This window comes from Mustelus asterias, chromosome 16, assembly GCF_964213995.1.
Source record: "Mustelus asterias chromosome 16, sMusAst1.hap1.1, whole genome shotgun sequence".
In the NCBI taxonomy this organism is placed as follows: Eukaryota; Metazoa; Chordata; class Chondrichthyes; order Carcharhiniformes; family Triakidae; genus Mustelus; species Mustelus asterias.
In genome coordinates this window covers 93,614,692-93,637,641 of record NC_135816.1, presented here as the reverse complement: position 1 = coordinate 93,637,641, position 22,950 = coordinate 93,614,692, and the positions used below count along the sequence as shown (strand labels likewise).

Here is a 22,950-nt window from a genome sequence, read left to right as displayed (position 1 = left end):
CTTCATTCCACAATCCCTGAGTGTTCCCTTTAACTGTATTTCCCAGATTCATTAGAATGCTACTTTGCATCTTCAGTTCCACTCGTGTGAATTGTCATTGGTGGATGGACGAGAAGTAATTTTCATATTTCAACACGACATTTTGAATACATCTAATTTCTATTGCTGCACTCATGTAATAAGCAACTGAATTATTCATTTCAACTAGGATGCAGACAGGCGACCTCAATTGAACGAAATCAAGAACGAAAGTTAAATATCAATTGCTTCCTCTACACCATCAATTAGATTACGTTACGTTCACCACAAGATTTGGAACCATAATTCCTTCTGTCCGAAAAATGTCAGTATGTTAATTCATTGACGGCTTTGAGATGTGCCTTGCAAATACAACACTAATCCTCCTAATAACTCTATACACGCGGTACACTATCTAACATTTAAGATGTTTACTGCCTGCAGGGGAGCAGGCCGACCTGATCCTTGTCTTCTTTGACCCGATGGGTCAGGCCCTGTGCAAACGGACCCTCGACGTTGTTGAAAAGCTAAATGAAACACAAAGCGACAAACTGAAGTTCTACTTGAGCAAAGCTGATGAAGCTGGCCATGAGTGCGACAGACAGGTACAGAATTTAATTTATAGTTTCTGAGAATTCCCCTCTTCTGATGAGTAAACTTATACAATGTGACCTCTGTGCTGCGCCAGAATAACGTTCATGCTAACATTTTGAAGGCAATGTAGATCTCTAAGCACAATATTTTTGTGGAGGTACTATAGCTGTCATCCTGCTTTTTGGAGATTGCCAAAGCATGTAAAATGAAATGGTGGTTCAAAAACTTAGTCATGTTTGTTTCATCACGTCGTGATAAAAGAGAGGAAACAATAAATATGTGTGCGCTTCTTAGCTAGAGAGTGGAAACAACAATGTCTAAACTACTTACAAATAAATCCAGAGAGATACTTTCGTTTAGAGATACTTTACTTTCGGTTAGAGCTCAAAGGATTGAATTGCTTTCAGTAAATTTGAAAGGCGAAGATACCCGGAGAATTAGATGATTTCACTGGTTTCAAAGAGAAGTCTTGTTGCACTGGCAGGAATTTGTTTGCATTGTTCACCATATGTGGTGTGCAGCTCAAAAATAATTTAGCAGAGTTTTCAACAGGTTATGGAAGTTTAAGAATCACAGTAATCGCAGAGAAAGTGGAAGCGGTTTGCTTCTTCTTTGGTGGAGACAGTAAGGATTCGGAAAAGCTCTGGGAATCATGTATATGTAAGTGTAGCTGGGAGAATGCTGTTCTGAGAAAGAACAAGGGACTGCTAGGTTACTGGAGGAGCGGTTGTGATCGAGGTAGAATGCTGTCAATAATTAGAGGAAGGATTCAAACTGAGTAAATCCCATGTAATGCAAACTCCAGAGAAGATATTACCATAAGACCATAAGACATAGGAGCGGAAGTAAGGCCATTCGGCCCATCGAGTCCACTCCACCATTCAATCATGGTTGATTTCAACTCCATTTACCCGCTCTCTCCCCATAGCCCTTAATTCCTCGAGAAATCAAGAATTTATCAATTTCTGTCTTGAAGACGCTTAACGTCTCGGCCTCCACAGCCCTCTGTGGCAATGAATTCCACATACCTACCACTCTCTGGCTGAAGAAATTTCTCCTCATCTCTGTTCTAAAGTGACTCCCTTTTATTCTAAGGCTGTGCCCCCGCGTCCTAGTCTCCCCTGCTAATGGAAACAACTTCCCTACGTCCATCCTATCTAAGCCGTTCATTACCTTGTAAGTTACTATTAGATCTCCCCTCAACCTCCTAAACTCCAATGAATACAATCCCACGATCCTCAGACGTTCATCGTATGTCAGGCCTACCATTCCCGGGATCATCCGTGTGAATCTCCGCTGGACCCGCTCCAGTGCCAGTATGTCCTTCCTGAGGTGTGGGGCCCAAAATTGCTCACAGTACTCCAAATGGGGCCTAACCTGTGCTTTATAAAGCCTCAGAAGTACATCCCTGCTTTTGTATTCCAAGCCTCTTGAGATAAATGACAACATTACATTTGCTTTATAATTACGGACTCAACCTGCAAGTTTACCTTTAAAGAATCCTGGACTAGGACTCCCAAGTCCCTTTGCACTTTAGCATTATGAATTTTGTCACCGTTTAGAAAATATTGACCTATTGGGCGGTGAGCGGTCGTTCAGGAAGTCCTGCTATGTGTGTCCTTTGAGAGGCGAGGTCTTCCAAAGTGAGATTTGGAAATAGGTCATGACAGCGACTGAATTTTAACAATATTCTGTGGTTCACGGTGATCATGCACGTCGGGATACGTTGCATAAAAATCCTCGGGAACTTCCTTCGTCGTGTGTGCCATTGCAATTGTGGCGCGGTTGTGTTTGACATTAGTTTGCATCTTAATGAATATTTAGTTCATATTTATTCTGAATGCTAGATGATACGATAAGTTATCCTTTTTTCGGACTCTGTATAATGTTGTAAAGTATATGTTCAATTTTTAAACTGTGCACTTGTGTGGTTTCATTCTTCCAGACGTTAAATAGGGTTTTCAAACGCTGTCTGCTTTAAGCAATAAATCACTCATTCCTAATCAGGTAATAACAATATCTTGTTAGCATCAATTTATTGTTAAGATAAAAATAGGCACACGTGATGCAGAATATGTAACTTTATTGTTTAAGAACACGAATTTCGAAAGGTTACATTAAAAATGTATTATATCTTTAGAATAAACACCGAACTCGTTAAGTGAATAATGCTGTCCAAATAGTCTTCTGTTTTTCAAAGTATAACTACATGACTTTATTTCAACAGTGTGATTTTTGGGCAGGCTGATGCGAGTACAAATTTGGAACATCTGCAGGTAGCAAAACAGACCATGTTAACCAAAAAGTGACAGTTAAGGGCCGAGCGTAGACATGAACGAGGACAGAAGAAAATGAAGTCAGTGGAGATAAATATGGGGAACAAAAGTCTGAAGTAAATCTCAGCATGTTCGAAACGTTCATACCATCATTCATGATGCGATAATACATTAAATTAAATGACTATTACACAATATTGAATCGTTAATAAGTTATGGCCTGGCCAGCGACAATCTTTAACATTAGTTCAAATGGACGAGGCTTCAACGTGACAATGAGCTGCCCTGAATAATGACGGACGTTTGATATTTCAAAGGACAGGATGAGAATAAAATGAGATGAAGCACATATGATAAGATCGAATACGATCAGTACAAGAGTGAAAAAATGGACTCGCTGAGAATATCATGATATAAAATTACTTTCGATGGCGAGAATAAATCGCAAGTGATGGAAGGCACTGGTGATAATAGTTATCCTCTGCCCCCCCCCCCCCCCCCTAGCAAACAACAGCAGCATAGTAGGACGGATACTATGTCAAGAAGGAATGTGGCTCGCAAGCGCTTCTTTTCAATAAATGGTTATGGATCTAATAGTCGTGTAGATTGGACACTCCATGTCCATAAATTAGGCAGTACATGTCCAACCGCAAAGAGATCGGTAGCATATCCAGTATCGTGCTGAAACGTGACAAATAAAATACAAACACCCGGCAATGATAGGCAATGATAGGAACCAGGCATCATAGAGGTTATCATAGAATCTCTACAGTGCAGACGGAAGCCATTTGGCCCATCGAGCTAGCACTGACAACAATTCCATCTAAACCCTGTCCCCATAACACTATGTATTTACCGTGCTAGTCCCCCTGACATTAAGGGGAAGTGAGCATGGCTAATCAACCTAACCTGCACATTTTGCATGTGGGAGGAAACCGGAGCGATCGCAGGAAACACACGCAGACACAAGGAGAACAGAGAGTGACCTGAGGCCGGAATTGAACTAGCAGTGCTCACCACTGTGCCACCTGCTGCCCCGAGTATCTCCAACAAGAGAGCATCGAGCGATCATCCCTTGAATTTGATGGCATTACCATCGTAGAATCTTCAACTTTGCACTTCCTAAGATTACTTTGAACCAGAACTTGAACTAGACCAGCCGTGTAAATGTTACAGCTACAAAAACAGGTCAGCCGCTATGAATCCTGTCATGCGCATCTCACCTCCTGGTTCCTTAAGCCTAATCACTATCTATCAGGCACGAGACAGTAGTTTAAATGTCTACTGTCAAGTTGGCTAACTGCGTGCAGTTCCAAAAACACTCTAGAAGATTGACATCTCAGACAAAGCAGTATACTTGATTGGCTACGCTGCCAGGATCACTCCCTCTGAACCAACGAAGTGAGCCAATAGTGTGTACCTTCTACAATATGCCGGCGGCACGTGGCACAGTGGTCAGCACTTCTGCCTCACAGCTTCAGGGACCCGGGTTCAATTCCGGCTTCGGCTTACTGTCTGTGTGAACTTTGCACGTTCACCTGTGTCTGCGTGGGTTTCCTCCGGCTGCTCTGGTTTCTTCCCACAGTCCAAAGATGTGTGGGTTAGGTTGATTGGCCATGCTAAATTGAACCTAATGTCAGGAGAATAAGCAGGGTAAATATGTGGGGTTCTAGGAATAAAGCCTAGATGGGATTGCGGCCGGTGCAGACTCGATGGGCCGAATGGCCTCCTTCTGCATTGTAGGGGTTCTATGATTTTTATGATTCTATGATTAAACCACGAAGGCTCAATGGACACACTACCATAACTAACTGAAAGGAACATGGCATCAGACTCATTGAACCACCACCACTCGGAAGTCCCGCCAAAATACTCACCATTTTAAGTTACATTACTTACTTGATTGGTTACTTGATCGGTGGGTCGAAATCCCCGAACTCCCTTCCGAACAACATTGTGGGTGCACAGACACACAATATGCAACGGATTCAGAATCCAGTTCGCCACAAATTCTCAATGGCAGTAAGAAACAACTGCAGGCTTGGCCACACACGTCCGCTAAGTCATCAAAAATGGCAAAGTACCCCGTTCGATGAATGCACAGAGGACAAGTTACAGAGACACTTCATTAGATAACTTGTAAAACAGTTAAGAATATGATTTTGCTGTGACCAGCCTTGCGCTTAACCCTGACCAGAGAAAAAAGTGGGAATAACAGGAGAATTGAGATCTCTGCCATGGATTTCACCTTTTCATAAAGCGGCTATGGAGATATTGTGCAGTGATTTATGTATGTTGTGAATCGGGAAATCCAGTCTACTCTATGTGTGTGAGTGTGTATGTGTGTGTGCGTGTGTGCGCGCGCGCGCTCTCGCACGCGCGTCCGTGGGTGTGTGTGTGTGTGTGTGTGTGTTGCGGGGGCGGTGGTGTGGGGAGTGCGGTCTGTGTATTAAGCTTGGGAGGGGTAAATGAAAAACGCAGCAGGGAATATGCAGGAACTACGCCTGATATACTTAGAAATGATGTAGAAAATGGATGCAGCTACAACACAGGTCTATCGGCGTGCCAAAAAATATCAACAAGTAATACCCTGCGCTAAGCAACTCCGATGCAAATTAAAATTTGAAGTCCTGCCAGATCGAACCGTGTACGGTGGTGGCCAATTTAAAAACTCCGAGGAGAAGGTGGCTCCACAAACATTCCTGTCCTAAATTTTGGAGGAATCCAGCAACTCTCACTGCAAGCTTCAGCGAGTAGTGTCGAGTGAACGATATATCTTGCTTTCTCCCGAGGTACACAGCATCACAGATACGAGTCTTTAGTCAATTCCATGCACTTTACATGACAAGAAGAAACGGCTGAAGGCACTGGATAGTGTAAAGACTAAGGGTCCTGATAATATTCTGGAAATGGCGCTGAAGATCTGTGCGGCAGGAATTGCCGTGGCCAAGCCAAGATTGTCCAATATAGCTTGTTAGTGACCAGATCAGAAACTCCAAGGTATATTGTGATATTAATCTAAACACCAAAAACGTTATTGAATTTGGCAACAGGATGAACATAATATGTTTCATATAACGTATGATTCGCTTTACACCTTAGGAAGATTTTGTAAAACAAACTTTATTTAACAACCCAGATAAAACATAACAAAATGAATTAGCATAACTTCTACCAATTGAAATACTTAAACATGACAAGGTATAATTCTTAACAGCTATCTACCTCCATAGTTCAAATTTATGCAATATCGCCACTGACATAAATTCGTCTTCAGAATAAGTTAACAGAAGAAGCAAAAACATTTCAGTTCACGGGGATGCTAGATTTCCAGGGGAGTTGGAGCTCAGAGGTTAGGATTCCTACAGCGGGTAACTTCCGTCTTGACTGCGAAATCCTGTCCAGAATCTAGAAGTTCCAATCATGAATGTGACGCAATATTCTCAAATTGCCTTAATATTCTTAAATCGCCTACTTCTGAATTTTCCTGGAATTGAATAACAAAGAGGAACCGGGTGGGCGTAGTTGTGTGGTGTACCCTTAAACCGTTGATTGACAGCGCCTCTGATATTAGCACTGCATTATTACAATTAAGCACATGTACGGAAGTGTTTCCACACCGGTGTTGTCTTTTGTGCTCTGATCAAGCGATTTACTTTTCGTTTCTGCCAGGCATAGTTGATCGGCCTTATTTAAAGCGGTGCAAACGTTTTTTTCTTCTTGTTATCAATGAATATTATATCTATTTTTAAATACAAAATGTGTTACTGCAATTCGGTGTTTCTGAGATTGGTAGCTTGTTTTCCGTGTTTTCAGAACACAGAAGACGCTTATGATCAATAAGTCAAGTTTCCCTGTGGGACTTGGCTTCCTTGAAATTGACTACTGCTGTAGCCACAGCACTGCCAAAATAGCCTATATTCTGAAATGTTACCAGAGATCAGAAACTGCGAAAACACAGTACAGAAGGTAGCGGACAGCACTTCACTAAAAGAAGAAAAGACAAAGACAAAAAGCTGTTACTTTACGGGCGGTACGGTGGCACAATCGTTAGCACTGACTGCCTTACAGAGCCAGGGACCAGGGTTCGGTTCCCAGCTTGGGTCACTGTCTTTGTGGAGTTTGCATACTCTCCCCACGTCTGCGTGGGTTTCCTCCCACCGTTCAAAGATGTGCGTGTTAGCTGGATTGGCCATGCAAAATCCAGAGGATTGGAGGATTGTGGATGTGGTTCCTATTTTCAAGAAGGGGAATAGGGATAGTCCAGGAAATTACCGACCGGTGAGTCTAACCTCAGTGGTTGGTAAGCTGATGGAGAAGATCCTGAGGGACAAGATTTATGAGCATTTAGAGAGGTTTAGTATGCTCAAGAATACTCAGCATGGCTTTGTCAAAGGCAGATCGTACCTTACGAGCCTCGTGGAGTTCTTCGAAAATGTGACTAAACACATTGACGAAGGGAAAGCGATAGATGTGGTGTATATGGATTTTAGCAAGGCGTTCGATAAGGTCCCCCATGCAAGGCTTCGAGGAAAAGTGAGAGGGCATGGGATCCAAGGGGCTGCTGCCCTGTGGATCCAGAACTGGCTTGCCCAAAGGGGGCAGAGAGTGGGTATAGATTAGTCTTTTTCTGAATAGAGGTCGGTCACCACTGGAGTGCACCAGGGATCTGTTCTGGGACCCTTGCTGTTTGTCATTATCATAAATGACCTGGATGAGGAAGTGGAGGGATGGGTTGGTAAGTTTGCCGACGGCACGAAGGTTGCTGGGGTTGTGGATAGTCTGGTGGGATGTCAGAAGCTACAGAGGGACATTGATAGGATGCAAGACTGGGCGGAGAAGTGGCAGATGGACTTCAACCCAGATAAATGCGTAGTGGTCCATTTTGGTAGGTCAAATAGGATGAATGAGTACAATATAAAGGGAAAGACTCTTAGTACGGTGGAGGATCAGAAGGACCTTGGGGTCCGGTCCATAGGACTCTAAAATCGGCCCCGCAGGTGGAGGAGGTGGTTAAGAAGAAGTATGATGTGCTGGCCTTTATCAATCGAGGGATTGAGTTTAGGAGTCCGGCGATAACGATGCAGCTCTATAAGACCCTCGTCAGACCCCACTAGGAGTATTGTGCTCAGTTCTGGTCGCCTCATTACAGGAATGATGTGGAAAAGATTGAAAGAGTGCAGAGGCGATTTACAAGGATATTGCCTGGATTGAGTGGCATGCCTTATGAGGATAGGCTGAGGGAGTTCGGTCTTTTCTCCTTGGAGAGACGTGGGATGAGAGGAGACCTAATAGAGTTATATAAGATGTTGAGAGGCATAGATCGGGTGGACCCTCAGAGGCTTTTTCCCAAAGTGAAAATGGCTGCTACGAGAGGACACAGGTTTAAGGTGTTGGGGGGTACGTACGGGGGAAATGTTCGGGGGAAGTTTTTCACACAGAGGGTGGTGGGCGAGTGGAATCGGCTGCCGTCAGTGGTGGTGGAGGCAAACTCAATCGGGTCTTTTAAGGGACTCCTGGATGAGTACATGGGACTTAATAGGATCCAGGGTTATAGGTAGGCCTAAAAGGTAGGGATATGTTCGGCACAACTTGTGGGGCCGAAAATAGGGCCCGTTTTGTGCTGTAGTTTTTCTATGTTTCTATGCTTCTAAAATTGCCCCTTAGTGTCAGGGAACCAGCGAGGGTATGGGTGGGTGATGTGGAAAGGGATTGTGGGACTGGGTGGGATTGTGGTCGGTGCAGACTTGATGGGCTGAATAGCCGGTATGATTCTTTGATCAAAGAATCAATAGAATCAGGTAGCCGAGCAATTATCATTTGTGAACTGATGAAATGCATTTTGAAGCCGTAGCTGCAGAAAAGATAGAATAGGACATTAACATAATCGGGCAGATAGTATGTATTTTCTATGAAGGAGATTTATTTTAGAAATGTATCCAAATTCTTCGTTAATCGGGTAAAGATGATCCAATAGATTATCTTTATTTAAGTTCCTAAAATACATTCGATGAGTTGCAAATTTAAAAAGGTATTGCAAAATCAAAGACCACACCGTTTTGGAGGTCATGTAATAGAATGGAGAAAGGAGTTGCCAACAAACAGGAAAGATAGATGTCTTTTTTTCTAGTTGCAAGCTGTCACGAGTTGAGCTCAATCGTGATGAGTACTGAATCCTGACGCATTTACGATCTTCAGCTGTGTTGTAGCACAAATTACTGGAAATATGAAAGTCGTTAAGCAAGGGCGTTTTATGATTTTAAAAAAGACTATACCAGGACATCGAGATGTTAAAATGTGCAGATATTTCTCAGATGACGTGTAATGATAGAAAATATGAGTTTGTTCACTTTAACAAAAGTGAAAGAAAAAATATAGTCGAAAGCGACTGCAATGCGTGTTGTGCTTGTGGATGAGTCAAAAAATTAGCATGTGAGCACAGCAAATAATTAGAAAATCAATTAGAGTTCTGTTCTTCATTGCCAAACCGAGTTCGAACAACCACAGCGAAGTCTCACTAAAACTGTACAGGACGGTAATGAGACCACGCCTAGACTATTGTGTGCAGTCATCTTTCGCCAGGGATATAACTGAATTGCATGTCGCTCAGATAAGGATAATTCAACGACATTTTGGCATTTGTCTCACAGGGTAAATTGGAATATACTCACCCTCTGCTTTTTGTAGTTTAAAAAAAAGTTGCGATCTTAATGATCCGGGTCAGCCTTTTCGAGGTTCCACAGTCTAACTGGAATAAAATGTGCAATTGGACGGATAAGTGTTGATTTATAGGGACATCAAACGTCGCAGGGATAACCAGGAACGTGGGTTTAATGTCATAAGTAGCTAATCCAAAATATTACTGATTTGCTGAGAGGGTTAGCGTAGCAGAACGTTCTACGTTATGATCATATTGAAACCTATTGCAGTTTCTGGGCTCATAGACAAGTTTACTGCCAAGTTCGAACACTAGTATGCTATATTCGGCGCAATTAGATTTTCAATTGGATGTAAACTATGCATTTATATCCGCATGAACACCAGTGACAAAAAAACCGTGTCACAATTTCCAAATTTTGTTTTTTGCTGACGAACACGGATTGTTCAATCAACATTAGCTTTAACAAATTATGTATCTATTTGTCATGAGTGTTGTTGCAGAAGCGACACTTGTGCACATTCTTCTTGTTACCTCATTGCGGCATATCAGTAAAAGTACTGCAAATGCAGCTAGCTGATTGTGAAGTTATTTTGGTTAGCTTGCGAAAATGCAAACCACAATGAGAGGAGGAACTGGTTCTTTCTGTTGAAATGTTAACTGCTGAAGTCCTCATCTGTGCTCATATTTAGAGGGTAATGCATTTGTTTCCTTCCTAAGAGGGTGATGATGCAGATAGTACAGGAGCTGTGCAAGAGACCTGGGCTGAATAAATGTGGTTTTGATATGCCGACAATTTACATCCCGGACTCCAATAAGGTAAGGCTGCCTGTTTCCATGCCAATCAAACATAAATGCATGTTGGATTAATAATTGTTATAAATGTCTTCGGCTGAGGATAAACATCAATGGTATACGAGAACCCAAATCAAATTACAATTGCTTTCCTGCAATGCACAGGGAAAGGTAACTTATCCTTTTGGACATCCTAAAAAAATGAATGGATGTTTGGAATCGCAACACGATTCCAAATGGAACTTACATGTGTGGAACTTGCGAATTGACATCATTCTCCAATCGTTTTTTTCGACCTCATTGGGGATTCTGATTTTGGAATTTTAATTACTCCTCCCATTTTAACTTGAACATGGAAATTAATATATTTTGGGAACAGTGAGGTACGTGTGAATCTAGTGAACATTTACTGTAACCAGTTGAATAATATGAAAATACTCACCCAAATTGGAGGAAAATAAATAACGTGGATAAATGTTCCAGGGTTGCAGATGTCCAGTTGACGGATACCTTGGTGAGTATGATCTTCCTTCCTTTTTGGAACAGTTTTATTGACGCAGTGGATTTTTGATGTAATGCCTGTAAGTGGAACCAGTGCATTCTGTAGATCAATAATATAGCAGCCAATGCACCCAGGAGAAGAGTGGTTCTTACTGTTTCCAATTCATGCCGGTTTCAAATATGGAGAAATAATTAAATTCGTTTGGGGTGGTGTATGTTTGAGCTGAGCTCCGGGCTTCTGTATAAAATGTAGGAGTACATATTATTGGTTGAAACACAGGTGGATATGTCATTCCGAATAAGTTATTGAAACTTTGCGTGCATTTGCAACAAAACGTCTGGGAAGCTAAATTGTGATTGACGTTCTCGAGTACAGTTTTAAAATATGAACTGAATTAGTCACTACGACGATGTGGTATGGTTCGTGGTATGTGAAACAGATAGCCAGTTTTGAAGGTAGGGCAGGCATCGGATTAAGAAACTCTTAATTAAAATAATGCGTGCACGATCAACATGACACCATATGTTAGGGTTTCTTCTATTTAGGTCGAAGGTATAAACTGAGGATGCTGCCCTGACTGAAATGTTAGTTCGTAGGATATAAAAATAATAGACTAAAATGAGACCTGCGAACTTCATTTTGCTTCGTAAAGAGCCTATGAATGTTATCACCTGACAAATAGTTCTTGAGGGAAGATATTTTGGAGCTATGTGAATTCGACAGCTCGATTGTAACTTTAAACTACACCATACAACATTAGTCATAGCGTTCATGCTAATCCGGCCATAAACAACACAACTGATACATTTCATGATCAGCATATCCGACAGTGATCTAATATTTCTAATTTCACTCGACTGACACCAAATTGAATTGTCCTGTCCCTTTAGTTGGCGGCGCATAATTTTTTTCAATTTCACAATTTACCGCTAACAGCAGAGGTGGAGGTGGGTAATGTTTATTGCTTAATCGATATGTATGGAATAATTGTCAAAATAACATTTAGATGAGAAACCTCCAATTTGCCACATTGTTTCTCTTTTTCTTGTTTATATTGCTTGAACTTTCAGTCAACACGCTGTGTGAATCAGATCCAAGAAGTTTGTACAACAATAGAAAAGACGATTAACCGAACTGTTCAGAACACGCTGAACCAGCTCGAGAAAGACTGTGAATTGATCATGAGCACAACTAAGTGCCAACTCCAGGAGAATAGGTGAGGACCTAATGTATCTTCTATTCAGCATAAATGCAAAATAATGATAGTATGAACGACGATTTGCTAAGTAAACTGAAATAAATATTAACTAAAGAGTGCAGTGGGACAAACACTTTGAGCTCTGCAACTAGCAAAGAAACATGAAACCGTACTCCTTGTGAAAGTGATAGAATTGCACCAGTCTCGTTAATTTGATAGTGCAGATGCAACACAGGCATAGACGTGGTGGGGCAGGATGTGAGTGTGTCGTATCAGATTTACGACACTTTGACCCTTATATAATCAGCAGTATTTATAGGCCTGGTCAAGGCACATTTAATCTCAATGGTGACCTTTAAATGAGCTCGCGGAAATCCATCACCATACAATGGAACTGCTGATCCAATTCGTTATGAAAATACTACATAGGGAGTTAAAAGAAGCACCCCGTTTACCACATGGACTGCAGAACAACAGGAATAGACTTCCTGCCTCCTTCTCTTCTGGACTTTTCAGGGAAATCCAAATCTAAAAGAGTAAAAATAAACATTTTATTTCATTCAGATGCAAATTGGGAAAATATATGGACACTTTTAGCACAGCCAAGAATATTTTGCATGATCACGCGGTTCAAGGGTCGTGGAAATTGTTTATCCTGTTCTAACTTCGTTGCCCATTGTACAGCTTGAAGAAAATTGAAGCAAAATATTTTAGAATATTAAACCAGCCAGAAGTTTTCATATTACACAACCTTGTACGAAATTAAAACATTCCATTAGAGCATATCTCAGACCTGTTATTTGCCTGTGATTGCCTGATCAGGTAATAAATAAACATCCTTGATACAGATTCAAATGTTGATTATATAGTGTTGTCCAGCGTGGAATGTCCATCATTCCAATTATTTTCTTAAGGTCACCAAATGTTCTTGGCTGATAGGATTAAGGAGAATCCTAAGGCATTTTATTCATATGCTAGGAACAAAAGCGTTGTCAGGGAAAAATCGGACCACTCACCCCTCATTCTTAGAGAAAGGATGTATGCGCATTTAGAACGGAACAATCTCATTAGTGACAGACAGCATTGTTTTGTAAGAGGGAGGTCGTGCCTTACAAAGTTGGTGGAGTTTTTTGACGAAGTGACGAAAACGGTTGAGGAAGGAAGGGCCGTGGATGTCGTCGATATGGATTTCAATAAGGCATTTGACAAATTCCTTCATGGCAGGTTGGTTAAGAAGGTTAAGGCTCATGGGATGCAAAGAGAGGTGGCTAGATGGGGAGAAAACTGGTTTGGCCACAGGAGACAGAGGGTAGCAGTCGAAGGGTGTTTTTCTGGCTGGACGTCTGTGACCAGTGGTGTTCCGCAGGGCTCTGTACTGGGACCTCTGCTATTTGTGACATATATATATATATAAATAATTTGGAAGAAGGTGTAACTGTTGTTATCAGCAAGTTTGCGGATGACATGAAGGTGGTTGGAATTGCGGATAGCGATGAACATTGTCAGACAATACAGCAGGATATAGATAGGCTGGAAAATTGGGCGGAGAAATGGCAGATGGAATTTAATCCAGATGAATGCGAAGTGATGAATTTTGGAAGAACTAATGTAGGGGGGAGTTATACAATAAATGGCAGAGCCATCAAGAGTATAGAAACACAGAGGGAACTCGGTGGCAGCACAGGTGGAGAAGTTGGTGAAGAAGGCATATGGTATGCTTGCCTTTATATGACGGGGTATAGCACATAAAAGCTGGAGTCTGATGTTGCAGCTGTATAGAACGCTGGTTCGGCTACATTTGGAGTACTGCATCCAGTTCTGGTCGCCGCACTACCAGAAGGACATGGAAGCTTTCGAGAGAGTGCAGAGAAGGTTTACCAGGATGTTGTCTGGTATGGAGGGTCTTAGCTATGAGGAGAGATTAGGTAAACTGGGCTTGTTATCCCTGGAAAGACGGAGAATGAGGGGACACCTAATAGAGGTACACAAAATTATGAAGGGTATCGATAGGGAGAACAGTGGGAAGCTTTTTCGCAGGTCGGAGCTGACGATCACGAGGGGTCACGGGCTCAAAGTGAGAGGGACGAGGTATAACTCAGATATCAGAGGGACGTTTTTTACGCAGAGAGTGGTGGGGGTCTGGAATGCGCTGCCAAGCAGGGTGGTGGAGGCAGACACGCTGGCATAGTTTAAGACTTACCTGGATAGTCACATGAGCAGTCTGGGAATGGAGGGATACAAACGAATAGTCTAGTTGGACCAATGAGCGGCACAGGCTTGGAGGGCTGAAGCGCCGGTTTCCTGTGCTGTACTGTTCTTTGTTCTTTGTTCTTAAGTCCTTTGCAATGTTAAAATGAAGGCTGTGACCGACATTGATTTTCCTTTCAGTGAGCAGGCAGCTAAGAACAGGAGAGCGTGGGTAAAACGTCTGTTTTTCCGTTCCATGATGTACCTGGCACCACTCTCACTGCTCATGAGTTCCATAATTTCCAACACATCAAGAGAAAGCCTCACGGATATTTTGGGCGAGGACTTGACAAATGTTTCACTCATCTGGGCGGTATGGATCTTTTGTTTTGTGAGACAACATAGCGGGAGACTTTCTTCACCAGAATGTTTACTGAGATCAAACGGTTGTCTTATACTGAATGCCTTAATTAAATTGGGGCTATAATTTCTGGTTGTGAAAAGAAGGGAAGTTGAGCATATGAACGGTTTTAGCAGAAGAAAGCGGCACACTGGGGATCTGAAACTCAGTAGCATGTAAAATGATAAGTGCAGTTTATTTGTCAAATGGGCAAATTTCAGACGAAGAGACATTGTTTCTGCAAATGCAGATGAACCTTTGTTACTGTTCAATTCAAAGCATTGTTTATTCTTCATATTACAATATCTTCATGACTGAAATCAATTGTTGTTTTTAACCTGCCAGAGGAAACTAATGGATATTGCAGGGTGTAGGAACGTGAAATGAAATCAGAACAACGGCAACGTCCATATTGCATGGTGGAACAGTCTCAAGCGGCCAAACGGCTTGCTCTTGCTCCCTGTCCTAGTCTTCTTATGTTCTGTGCAAACTGTACTCAACTGCCTACTGCACGGGAAATAGGGACTGCGAATACTCGTAAACTGGAATATAAACATGAACAAAATGAGAAAAATAGCGAAAATATCAGTCACAATAGCGGAGAAAGAAATATAGTGAACTTTTAGTTTGATATCTTTCCATCCATTTTTTTTCTCCACTTTTCGTTTATCCTACTCATCGCATGATTCATGTCTGATAGCTATTGTTCTTCCTGATCATCATTGTCTCTATTTTTTGGGAACACATTATCGAAAAATGTCGACTATAATTCAAGAATCACCACAGCTGCTATATTACACTTCCTTTCACCCAACAGATAAAGGGAGAGCACGTGGCCATATACAAGCACTGGCGCGTACATGAGGGAGAATCCAAAGATATTCTATAATGATACTGAGGTTAATTGCAAAAACCAAGGAAACAGGAAGGCCTATTTAGGACCAAGAGTTCAACCATTGCATGGAACTGGAGAACATTGATAGGTGGTTAAAATAGAACTTCACATCTGTCTTCTCTCAGGAGAAGTGGGAAAGAGGCATATCATTCTGCCGGAGGAACAGTGAGGTTTTTGAAACGTTTTACATACAGACTGAGGGCGTAACGATGATTTTGGCGGGCTTAGAAGTAAATAAATCCCCAGGCCAGGATGGTCTGTATCCTAGACTGGAATGTGAGGCAACAGAATAAATTACAGGGGCACTGACTCGATATTTTTAACTCCTCTCTGGCCATAGGAGAGGTGCCAGAGGCCTGGAGGGAAGTAATGTGGTGCCACTTTTCGCGAAGATTGATAGGGACAAAAAAAGCTAATTACAGACTAGCGAAGCCCTCATCAATGGCAGAGAAATTGTTGGAGATTCTGAAGTAGGAAAGGAATCTCCACTTGAGGGGAAAACGTTTTGAGCAGGGTTACTCAGCATACTTTTGTCAGAGGGAGGTCATGCTGAGGAGTTTCACTGAATTTTCGAAGGAGGTGATTGAATCTGTAAATGATGTAGTGCAGATCATGCATGGATTTCAACAAAATGTATGACAAGCTGGCACATAGCAAATTGTTAAAGTGGGAAAGCACATGTGAACTCGGGTAACTTGGCAAGTTGGATCCAAGCCTGGATTCGTAGTAGGACACAGTAAGAAGTTTAACAACACCAGGTTAAAGTCCAACAGGTTTATTTGGTAGCAAAAGCCACACAAGCTTTCGGAGCTCTAAGCCCCTTCTTCAGGTGAGTGGGAATTCTGTTCACAAACAGAGCTTATAAAGACACAGACTCAATTTGCATGAATAATGGTTGGAATGCGAATACTTACAACTAATCAAGTCTTTAAGAAACAAAACAATGTGAATGGAGAGAGCATCAAGACAGGCTAAAAAGATGTGAATTGTCTCCAGACAAGACAGCCAGTGAAACTCTGCAGGTCCACGCAATTGTGGGAGTTACAAATAGTGTGACATGAACCCAATATCCCGGTTGAGGCCGTCCTCGTGTGTGCGGAACTTGGCTATCAGTTTCTGCTCAGCGACTCTGCGCTGTCGTGTGTCGTGAAGGCCGCCTTGGAGAACGCTTACCCGAATATCAGAGGCCGAATGCCCGTGACCGCTGAAGTGCTCCCCAACAGGAAGAGAACAGTCTTGCCTGGTGATCTTGCCTGGGATCGCAACCACTTCGTAGTAGGAGACAGAGGGCGATTGTAGAAGTAAGTTGTTGGATGACACAAAGATTGGCAGGTTGGTCAGTAATAAGTAAGAAAGCCTCAGGTTTCAGGAAGTGATAGAGGGGTTGGTCAGATGGATAGAGAATTGGAACATGGAATTTAAGATAGTAAATTGCGAAGTGTTGCACTTTAGACAGGGTAACAAGAAAATAGAGTATTCAGTGAATTGCAGGACACTTGAAAGCGGAAAGGAGCAAAGGTAAATCGGGGGGCCCTCCACAGACCCCTGAACGTGGCAGGAAAGTCTGAAATATAATAAATAAGGCATGTGGAACATTCGCCTTAATCAGTTATGGCACAGATTTTAAGCGCATGGAGGTTATGTTAGAACTGTTCAAAACGTCGGTTACACCACAGCTAGAGAGCTGTTTGCAGTTTTTTTCCCCTCATTATAGGAAGGACGCAATTGCGGGTCCAAAGGAGATTCGCCAGGTTGTTGCCTGGGATGAAGCATTTAAGCCATGAAAAATGTTGCTGGGGTTTCTACTGTTTCCTGTAGAGCAGGAAAAGTTGGAGGAGGGAATTGGAGGGTGGGGGAACTGATAAGATTATGTGGGGTATGGACAAGTGTCATAAGAAGGAGCTGCGTTCCTTAATTGACGGGTCAACAATGAGTGGGTGTAATATTAAGGTGAGGGAAGGTGATTTGGAGGCGATTTAACGGGACCAATGTTTCACATAGATGTTGGTTGGAGTTTTGAATGTACTGCCGAGGAGGAAGTCGAGATGAGAAAAACTGACAACCTCTAAAAAATACTTTGGAGACTTAAAATATTCAATTATGGCCAAGTGTTGCTCAGCGGGTTCAGTGTAGATTTAGTGTTTTTAACTTCCTGCTGACCTGATAGGCCGAAATGGCTTCTTCTGTACCGTATGATCTCTGAATCTATATGTTCCAATACCATTATCCCACTTCTTTCTTTTCCACCGTCTCTAATCCGAGAATGACAGCCCTGTAAAAGGCAATTGGATTTGTTTTTGTTCTGTTTTTCCATGACCACCATGATATTGAAGGATGATTTATATAGTCGTTGACGTGTAATTTGCATTCCTTGGCGACTCTGTTCCCACCCCTTTCCATTCCACCCAGAAGCAGAACAGGTTTCCCGTTTAGCCACCTCTGATCCATCAACCCATAAATTTGGCAGATCATCAGGCATCATTCCCAGTGCGTTGCCATCTTAAGGATATACAAATTGTATACAAACAATGTAAATATTTAATGGAACTATTCAGACGAAACCTCACTCTGTAGCAGAGTTTATCTAATCTGGAAGTGTTTTATTGGAAAATGTTGAGAAAAGTTAAGCTAACTGATTCCCAAGCTTTGCTGGAGTTATTCCTTGGAAAGTGTGGAGGTAGCTTTAATGTGCATGGAAGCAACATTAAAACAGACTCTGATAGCAGTCATTTGCCGGTGCCAATAAATTTCTGATTAGGTATGACTTATGTCTCATGACTTGCACGAATTTTCGCTATGCAGGTGACAATTTAATGGACAAATAATGTTTAAGATGTTATTGAGGGAGAATGACTGTGCCTAATTTCTCTGCCATCCACAGTCTAGGAATGAAAGATGTTGAATGACCTTCCAACTTTTCTTTGCATAAAGTTACCCTTCATTTTCTCAAATGTCTAAACCTGTGATTATTCACTATCTCAGAAAGGAGTGATATGTTCTTCGCATTTGCGATTGAACATTCCTCGTTTTTGCATAAAAGAGCTCAGTATCATCTGCAATGCACCATAATAGCATGTAGATGTAACTTTGAATTACATTAAAAACAAAGCTTGTGAGATATACACTTCATTTATCACAGGCATGTTACTGATGTTACCTTGTTCAATTTCTCTTGTTGCTAGTGGTGCGTATCTAAATCCTGGAACTGGCTAACTGGGGAAAGTTACCTCCTGGCTCTGATTATGCTGATCGGCTTCATCTTCGTCTCGATGATGCTTGCAAACTGCTGTTACAGGTAGAATTTATTGCGATTTTCGGGCTATCTTCAACGAATGCGTGAATTGTACTTGATTTCAATACTCAGGGAAACATGCAATTCCACTGAATCGTAAATGATGCGAAATATAACAGATGGTCCGAGGGCATACAAGCATAAAAAATGATTTCTCTCATGGAGAGAAGAAACCAGATATAATGCATTGTTAACTGGGTGAGAGAAAGAGAAGGGATGGGAAGGAGAAGAGAGAGAGAGAGAGATTGACATGGACCGTTATCCCATCTTGTCATCATTACGTGTGCTATGCACGGAATCAAAAACTGAGTCACAAAATGCATAAAAATTCAATGCACTAAACTTCAAGTGCACACCTCAGGTTGAACTAAATATATTTTTGTTTGCAATTACCTTGCACGGTACTATTTGAGTTTCAAAGTGATGAGATATGAATTCGATCACCATTCACTCAGTTAATTTACATAATCTGCAAATATCTTGGCGTTGGATCATGCTCTAACACTTTTCCTAAATTCATTATTTAGGAGCGGCACGGTATCACAGTGGTTAGCACTGCTGCTTCACAGCTCCAGGGTCCCGGGTTCGATTCCCGGCTCGGGTCACTGTCGGTGTGGAGTTTGCACATTCTCCTCGTGTCTGCGTGGGTTTCCTCCGGGTGCTCCGGTTTCCTCCCACAGTCCAAAGATGTGCGGGTTAGGTTGATTGGCCAGGTTAAAAATTGCCCCTTAGAGTCCTGGGATGTGTAGGTTAGAGGGATTAGCGGGTAAATATGTGGGGGTAGGGCCTGGGTGGGATTGTGGTCGGTGCAGACTCGATGGGCCGAATGGCCTCCTTCTGCACTGTAGGGTTTCTATGATTTCTATGATTGTTCTTGTAAATCACTTCCTGCATGCCATTTCTATGAAACTACATATCAGGTTTTCTTAGCACTCCCTCCTCAACCACTCAGCAAGAAGAAGTCGAAACCGAATGTCCCGTGGCCCTTTTCGCAGATGATATGTACATCATTCGCATGCATTTCCAAATATTCTGCCTTCAAAAGAATGTAAAGTTTGAACCATGGCACTTACAAATTGTTTTTACTTCGGGACGTATCACGAACGTGCACGCAAGACACACGTCCACACACACACACACACACACACATGCACAGATTATTTTGTTGTGAGTTCAGATGTAAATGCAAGCCTTTTTCAAAAACGTAACAAAGAATGTTCTGAGAGCAAGGACACCTCAGATATTTCCCTTGGGAATTATACATGGCTTCAGTGTGACAGGTTTTAAGTAATACCACATTGTGACTCAACAAGAGGAGAAGCTGTTAAACCACGCATGGTAAAATAGGCTGTACATAAGTCCTATCTCTATTTTGCAGCACAAAGCCCACCCTAACGAGGAAGGAGAAAAAACAACTAAGAACAAACCGTGATTTTGTCGAACGTAATGTGGTTGAAAAGAAGGTAATTAGTGTGTTCTGTCCGCTGATACAAAAACTCAAAACATTTGCTATGTTCCTTATATCCACATATGAATTAAATGTGAAACAATTCCAAATGTACACTTCTGTCTCTTGACAACCTATGTCGCGATATGATCAAGTTGTATAAAAATCCTATTGAAAATGAAATATATTACTGTTTTTTTGTTTGTTTTATTTTTTGCAGACACAGCTCTATCAGATGTATCTCCATCAGTGTGTCTCCGAACAGGAAATGAACTAAAATCTCCAAAGAATTCAAAACGTCTCTGCTGGATGAAGCAACGTCATGCGTTTCTGATCTCCATGCATCCTTAACACAATGCAAGAGATCTAGATATGAACAGTTTGCAACATTTACTTCCAGCTAATCGAGAGAGCCTATGCATTCAGCTTTTCTTTATAGCGTAACAAAAGGTGCAAAACATTTTGATTGCACACTAAGTGTTGTACTTAAAGTTTGTGGTGCATCTCATTGGTCTACATAGAGGGCTCCAAACGTGGATGTTGTTGTAATCTTTAACTGCTACATGCAACTGTAGTCTTCTGAACTTCATATATTGTGTATTTGCAATCAATAAGTAAAAGAGCAAACGAAGTAACTCACTTTATTCTCAACATTTGTTCATTCGACAGTTTTCCCCCATTGCAGTGGGCAGCAATGCAATGATGCTCTCCTCAAAGTCAACCTGGACGTTTTGTCTTAAAAAGGCTTGCTACTGCATTCAGCGTTTTCCTGCCAAAATCTGGCAATGGCTCATCTCTGATTGTTTGTTTTGTTCTGTGTCCACATTTAACGGTTTTAAAGAAACATAATTTCACTGCGATGATGTCTAACTCACTGTCAGGTAGCTCCAGTAAACAATTCGGGAGTGAACAGACAAACATACCGAACCATGCATAGGAAACGCAAGAGTTTGCAAATCTGTCCGTCGACCGTGCTCCGACCTTCATTATTATCATGGACGATCATAAAATCCAATACTCTGATTCTGCCTTCCCCTCATATCCCTTGATGCCGTTAACTCCAAGTGCTATGCCTCATGCTTTATTGACATCAGACGGTTTGACCTCAACTACTTCCGGTGGAATGGAATTCCTTCGATTCACCAGTCTCTGGGTGAAAACCTTTCCTCCTCACCTCAGTGCTAAAAGGCTTACTTCTTATGCTCAAAGTCTGGCCCCAAGTTCTGGACTCCCCACCATCGGCAACAATCTTTCTTAAACTGCCCTGCCTAATCCTGTTCGAATTTTAGAAATTTATGTGAATCCCCTTGCATTCTTCTGAACTCCACTAGATATAATCTGAACCGATTTCGACTCTCCTCGTATGACAGTCGTGCAATCCAGGAGTCAGCCTGGTAAACCTTTTCTGCACACTCTCTATGTAATGAACATCCTTCCTCCGATAAGGACACCAACAGCTGCACACAAGCTCCAGGTGTCGCCTAACAATGCCAAATACAATTGAAGTAAATCATCCCAATTCCTATGTTCAAATCCTGTAGCTATGAAGGCCAACATACCATTTGCCTTTCTTTCTGCATCTTGTATCTGCGTGCTTACTTTAAGAGTCTAATGCACGAGGACATAAAATCTCCCTGGGTATCCACATCACTCAATGTACACCCATTCGAATAATAATGTGCCTTCCTATTTTTTGCTATGTAACTGTAACCTCACATTTATCCACATTATACAATTTCACCCATGCGTCTGCCCCTCACTCAGGCTGTTGAAATCACGCTGAAGAAGTTCTGCATCCTCATCACAGCTTACCGTCCCACAAACAATGTATTAGCTGCCATTGCAGAGAAAATACATTTGGTTCCCTCATTCAAATCAGTAATATATAATGTGAATAGTTGGGGCCCTCACAGATCCCTGGGATACCCAAGTGGAAACTGCCATGGCAATCAGTAAAACAGCATTTATTCTAACTATTTGCTTCCTGTCTGCTAAACAGCTTTAATCTCAACACACTCCACGTAGTCTCCTGCATTTTAACTTTATATTGCAACTTGTTAATGTGAGACATTGTCCAAAGCCTTCTGAAAGTCTGAATAAACCACATCCACCGCTTCTCCGTGGTAAATTCTACTGGTCACAACTTCAAAACATTTCCAGTAGATTTGTCAAGCATGTTATCCCTTTTGTAAATCCATACTGATCCTTTTTTTGATTATACTACTGCTTTCAAAATGATTTGCCATTAAACCCTTGAAAGTGGACTCTAGCAACGTTCTGACTAACAACGTTAGGCTCACTCATCAATTGTTCCCTGTTTTATATCACTCTCCCTATTTGAATGCTGAGCTTACATTAGCTACCCTCCACGCTTAGGAAATATTCCAGAATAAAAAGAATTCTGGAAAATTACCAGCAGTGAATACATTTTTGTTTCAGACCCTGGAGATACGTCTCCCTTCAATCCCATCAATTTCCTCACAACCAGGAGACATTCGTATATTTTTGAAAGAATACATCATATCCTTGTTCATTGAAGGGAATGAGGACCACGGTGTGGAATTCAGGGAGAGGGAATGCCATGTTCCTGAGCAAATCGCCAGAGTCAATAATATTTTATTGGAGGTGTTGACAGGCTTACCTGTCGACAAATCTCCAGATCCGGCTGAAGTATGTCTCAGGCTACTG

The 22,950-nt window shown here is 41.8% G+C and overlaps 1 protein-coding gene across 4 annotated transcripts in view; it reads left to right on the top strand.

Annotated features, from left to right (window-relative positions):
• Positions 1–20,901, top strand: part of LOC144505303 (uncharacterized) — a 45,034-nt gene extending 24,133 nt beyond the window's left edge. For 2 of the 4 annotated variants that reach the window (XM_078231410.1, XM_078231411.1), the window contains exons 6-12: positions 463–623; positions 10,267–10,365; positions 11,914–12,059; positions 14,430–14,601; positions 18,706–18,818; positions 20,194–20,278; positions 20,483–20,901. In XM_078231410.1, the coding sequence (XP_078087536.1) occupies positions 463–623; positions 10,267–10,365; positions 11,914–12,059; positions 14,430–14,601; positions 18,706–18,818; positions 20,194–20,278; positions 20,483–20,539 (833 nt within the window). In that variant the 3' untranslated portion in view covers positions 20,540–20,901. The remainder of the gene's footprint in view (positions 1–462; positions 624–10,266; positions 10,366–11,913; positions 12,060–14,429; positions 14,602–18,705; positions 18,819–20,193; positions 20,279–20,482) is intronic. The other 2 variants (XM_078231412.1, XM_078231413.1) reach the window with 1 other exon arrangement.
• The last annotated feature ends 2,049 nt before the right edge of the window (positions 20,902–22,950 follow it).